The 5,598-nt window shown below is 46.5% G+C and overlaps 1 protein-coding gene across 1 annotated transcript in view; it reads left to right on the top strand.

The window, feature by feature from the left end:
* Window positions 1–5,598, top strand: part of akap6 (A kinase (PRKA) anchor protein 6) — a gene marked incomplete in the record, with an annotated part of 131,189 nt that overhangs the window by 36,772 nt on the left and 88,819 nt on the right. Inside the window, 1 exon segment of the mRNA XM_037977638.1 lies at window positions 1,569–1,691. Within this exon segment, the coding sequence (XP_037833566.1) occupies window positions 1,569–1,691 (123 nt within the window).

The raw sequence follows: 5,598 nt of genomic DNA, 5'->3' as shown, positions 1-5,598 counted from the left end.
CACCACCCCTCAGCTCCTCTCGCCTCCCCTCAGCTCATCTCGCCTCCCCTCAGCTCCCCTCGCCTCCCCTCAGCTCATCTCACCACCCCTCAGCTCCTCTCAGCTCCTCCCCTCGCCTCCCCTCAGCTCCCCTCGGCTGACAGATGATCATTACAGTTTCAGCTCGTTCTAACATCCTGACCCGATGAGACGTTTTTATAAATTTAAAGGTTGACCTTCGTCACCAAACGGCTCCAGATGTTTCTTCTTGTCTTCATTCAGGAGAACATTCTGGTCAAAGCTGCAACATCTGATTCTTCAGTGTTTTTTGTTCTTTTTGTAAAGAGCAGCAGGTTAAAAGATCCCGTTCAACTCCTTTAATCTGCCTCCCGTCTTTTGTGTTTGTCCAGGAGAAGAGATTTAAACACTTTCCTCCTCTTTATCTGATCGTCTCCCCACAGTTTAATGTGTTTTCTCCCCCTTTCACCTCAACAACGGCCCTTTCATGAATGAAGACTTCTTTCTTCTTCCTCTAAGCCGTCTCTTCTGCTCGTCTTCAGCAGGAAAGTGGATTCAAAGGGAGAGATCGATACGGGATCAGATGGCGTTTCTCGTGGATTCTGCTGATCCTCCAGTCAGTCTTTGAGCTCTTCGCTCTGAAATCAAAATACAGACTCTTGTGCTCATTTTATGTTAATCCAAGCTGAAGACATTTGATGTTTTTATGTTTAAAATTTAAAATCTGGGCTCTGCAGAAGTCCTGTTGTTGTCCAGCAGATGGCAGTACGTCTCCACTGAGCCACGAGGTGCTGTCTTCCTGTCCTTCGTCACTTTGAGCATCTTTCTGTCCGTCATGAAGGACACCCTGCCACCTTCGTCCTGCTCCTCTCCATCAGCCGCTCTCTGCTTTTAATCTTGATTTCCAGCTCCAGACTTTTCTTTCTCTTGTCTTTTATTTCTTGAGCCTCTCGTCTTTCTCCTCATCACGTTTCACATTTCTCCTTATTTTATCTTTTTTCCAGTATTTAATTGATTAAATTATTTTTACTTCATTACATCCATCTGACAAACCTGAACACATTTTCTTTCTCTAAAACTTTCCAAAGCAACAATGAGAGTTTGACTAAATTCAACATAAAGCTAAAATACTTTAAAAAGTACCAAAAATTCATGGTTTTGTTTTTTAATTTAGATTTTTTTAATAACAAAGTGACAATATTTTAGTTCACTGTATAGAAATCCATCAGGACAGCAGTCCACCGTGATTAAAGGTGGACTGAATTAATTTATACCAATAATAAATATTTCGGCTTAATTGGTACAAGAGGAACACAAGAACATAAAGCTCCAACAGGACCGGGTTTAGAGCTCCTAACAGAACCGGGCCACGCTCCCCTCCTCTTTTTGTTTTATTCCTCTTCTTATTTCCTCTGATGTTTTCTGCCTCCCCCCGTCGGACCTTTCCTCTCCTCTCTGATGGTTTCTCATTCTTTCCTCTGAAATGTTTTATGCAGCAGCAGTCATCTGTATTTGTGTTTTCAGGGTTAAATCTGATTGTCTGATTGTTGCTCCGTGTCTCTCGTCCTCAGTGTTTTGTGCTGAAGCTGGACGGGTTCATCTCGTGGCTGCAGGAGGCGCTGGACAGCACCGAGAACTGGACCCAGCCCAGGCAGGACTTGGACAGCCTGAGGGTGTACCTGGACACGCACCTGGTGAGTGTGTGTGTGTGTGTGTGTGTGTGTGGTGACATCACTTGAAAAGCACATATTTAGACCGAGCTCTACATGACTGCTGTTCATGTGCACGTCTGTACGTGCACGTGACCCACAGCCATCGTCCACCTCTGTCAGTTCTGGGGATTTCTGTTTCAGGACATAAACTGATCTGGTTTAAAACCCAACAGACTGAACCGTGTCGCTGTTTATTAAACAAACACAAAAAGCTGAGTGTGGAAAACTACTTCCTGTCTTCCTTGGAGCGTCCAGGTGTGTGTTAGCACAACGCCAGGGCAGAAAGACATCAGCAATGACCTCAGAGAAGCAGCTGCTGCTGCCCATCGTTCCACAGAGAGGAGACATTTAGGACAGCTGCTGATCTTCACCCTGAAGGTCAGACCGTGCAGTGAGCTCCATGTCAGCCTCTCCAGGCCTCAGTCAGCAGGTCACAGGTCAAAGGTCACGGCTGCAGCAGAAAGCCTCCTCTCTGTAAAAACAACTATTTGCAAACGCTTCGTGTTCATGGACAGATTTCTGAATCAGCCTGTGTAAGTTCGTCCCTGCAGAACAGCATCGTGAAACAGATGTCTTATCTCACATTCATTTCTGCTGTGTGTGTGTTTATTTGTTGGTTTGTTTACATGTGTTGACTTTGTTGTGGGTGCCAGCAGCGCTACCGTTAGCGGCGGTTAGCTTCAATTAGAATTCCTGGCTTTTAATTGGCACGTCTTGTTAAATAAAGCAGAAGGGGATGAAAAAGCATCACTAATAGGCCTTTGAACTGCTACACTGTTGATAGCATGTTAGCTAACAGACGCGGTGTTTCAGTGTGTGTGTTTGTGTCGATAGTCACACTTGCACTTTGTAGTTATTAGTGTGTGTTTGAGGGAATAATTGGGTGTGTTTTGTTGATTAGTGTGGAGTAAAGCCAGGATCTGTTTCTCTCCTCTTCCTCTCCTTTTTATCAGTTTGTTTTTCTTCCTCTTCTTCACTTTATTCTGTCTTTCTCTAGCTTTCCTTCCAAATATTCTTGGTAAAATGGGTTTACAAAACTTTTACGAGACACTTTAGAGGAAATTAAAGCTCAAAGAACAGATAAGTGTGGTCTTTGAGAACCCCGCTCCATCCTGACAGTTCCTCCTCCTGACTTTGAGCTGATGGACGTCAGTTCTTCATTTTCATCTTAACATGAAACTGTTTTCTTGATATTCTCCGATGTCTCCCCTTCTTGCTTCATCATGACCCCTGATGTGATCCTGAGCCCAGATTTGGTTTGGAGCATGTGCAGAACATCCAGGTGAGGTCGTGATGTGGGGTCCGAGCAGAACCGTCGTAAGGCCGGATACCTGTGGTGACGATGTTGGGCCAACCTGGCAACAACAATAAAACGTTGGACAAGCATTAAAATGATGGGTAAATTAGACCTAAAACTGAAGCGTGAAACACAACAGCACCTTGCTGTAAGAGAGCAGCAGCATGACGATGGCCTTCACTCTGATGGAACCATCCGGACCGGTTCTGACGGGTCTCAGGGTGTCTGGAGTGAAGGCTTGTGCTTTAGGGTGTAAAACTGAACCATTACTAATGTTTAAGGTACAGCTGTAGCGACAGATCAGTGTTTGTTTCAGTATCTGACCAATAGGTTGTTGGTTTTGTATAAAAATCCTTTTTTTGAATCCTTCAACTGGATGAGAAATCTCCAGGTTTGTCCTGCAGTAATTCAGCAGATCCCATCTTCAGAAGCTGTTTGGTCATTTTTTAATAATGTTTTTCTTCTTGAACAAAAACTTTGACCCAGATTTCCGTTCTGTAAGTTGCTCTCTGTCTCACACACACACACACACACACAGCTGCCGGGCAACAGTGGGTGGAGCGGAGCGGCTCTCCCAGCTGAATATTCTGTCCAGTTGGTGTGTGTGTGTGTGTGTGTGTGTGTGTGTGTGTGTGTTTTAGGGCGCGTGGAGCCAATAAGCACAGGTCTTTCCGGAACCCCGGGGAGATCAGTGAGGCAAGAAGATGCTAGCATGCACTCACACACACTCACACACACACACACTTTCACACACACACAGGCTGCTCTTTGTAAGGCGCTAAGAGACGGCGGCCAATGAAAGGCCTATTGATTGGGTGTGATGGGCGAACCGGGCCTCTGAATCCATTAGAAGCAACACAGTACTGGTGGCCACATCGGGGGAGGAGGAGGAGGGAGATAAAGAGGTGTGAGAGCGAAGCAGAGAGGTCTGATGCACCAAATACTGGATAAATCTGAACATGCAGGATGGCTTGTTTTTGTGAAGCTCTGCAGCCTCCAGGTTAGCTCTGAACCAGGATGTAGGCTGAGCTCGATAGTTTCCCTCAGTCTTTGGTTTAAAACCCACCTGGTTTCCTCTCAGCTGCTGTGGACCTGCTTTCAGTGGGTCTCTGGTTTCTACCTGAATGAACCGGTTCTGTCAGCCTGATGGTTAATGTTTCTAAGTGACTGAATCCTTTTAATAACATGTTTGTTATAGATCCACCTGAAGCTCCCGTCTGTGTTTTCAGCCTGTTTCAACCTTCTTCTCTGCAGCTAGAAGCTTTACTTCCTGTTTGTGCTGAAAGCTCTGAGGTACTGAAGCTAAATGAGAGTAAAAAGGAAGACTTTAGTAAAATAAACATGTTTTGTGTGACTGTGAAGATGTGGAACTGTCTCAGGTTCAAACCTTTCAGTCAGTACATTCAACAAGGTGAAAATCTTCCTCCAGTTTGTCTCGGCTCGTCATTCAGAGGTGACCGTGGGTCCTGAAACCGGACCAGGTGAGAACCACAGATACGTCAGGGGAGTTGACAGATGATTGTCTTTTGGAGTTCAAGATGGCTGCCACAGCTACTCAACCTTCTGAAACACAGAAGTATCTGTGACTCCGTCAGCTTCACAGCTGCTGAGCTACAGTTCAGTCGGATGGATGGATGTGAAGCAGGGACGGTGGAGGGACCACGGGTCGGTACCGAAGGAGTCCGGAACGGGTCTGTACCGAAGGAGTCCGGAACGGGTCGGTACCGAAGGAGTCCAGAACGGGTCGGTACCGAAGGAGTCCGGAACGGGTCGGTACCGAAGGAGTCCGGAACGGGTCGGTACCGAAGGAGTCCGTAGAGGAGACTGAGGAGGAAACCTGAGAGACGGAGACGAGAGGAGAAGGACGGGGGTTATATTGTCTGTGGAGGAAAACAGACAGAAAGTGAAGAAGAAGACAGAGACACGTGCACAAACACACGTGCACAGTCCTCAGGGAAGTTCCTCTCACCTCTGGATGAATGGAGACAATTTGATCATCATTATTACAAAGAATCTTTGATCAGATCATGTCTCATCAGTGTGTGTGTGTTTCTGATCACTGCAGCTCAGAATACCGTTTCAATGACAAACCTGAATGTCATCTCGCTAATATGCAGGAGCTAAAAGCTAAATGGTATTAGCTAGGCTTCTGAGACCGTCCTACCCGGTGCTCCGGGCTAATATGCTAATGCTAACAGGTAATCTGATCACTGCGGCTTTGAAGCGGCTCGCCCCACAGCCCGCTGTGTGTATGTTAATCAGAGGGGAGATTTAGGGCCGAAGCAGCTCAGAGATCCTTAAATCCACCTGCTTCTTGTGCTGCGTGACACTCACACCTGAACACCAGCAACCCAGAGCTGCCGGCACTTTCTGCTCAGACACACCTGCGTTAGAAAGGTGTTCCCGCCCCGAGTTTACATTTCAGCAGAGGCGACACACACTCACACACACACACACACACACACGAGCACAGAGATAAAACAGGCAGCTACACGCACCGAAGGGGCCAACTGTCCGTTAAAATCAGGAATCCTCTCGTGTCAGAAAGACTGATCAGGAAATCAGCTGCTTTTGTCTGACAAAACATTTCAA

This window comes from Kryptolebias marmoratus, linkage group LG10 (genome assembly GCF_001649575.2).
Source record: "Kryptolebias marmoratus isolate JLee-2015 linkage group LG10, ASM164957v2, whole genome shotgun sequence".
NCBI classification, from domain to species: domain Eukaryota; kingdom Metazoa; phylum Chordata; class Actinopteri; order Cyprinodontiformes; family Rivulidae; genus Kryptolebias; species Kryptolebias marmoratus.
This window is presented reverse-complemented; position numbering and strand designations above follow the sequence as displayed.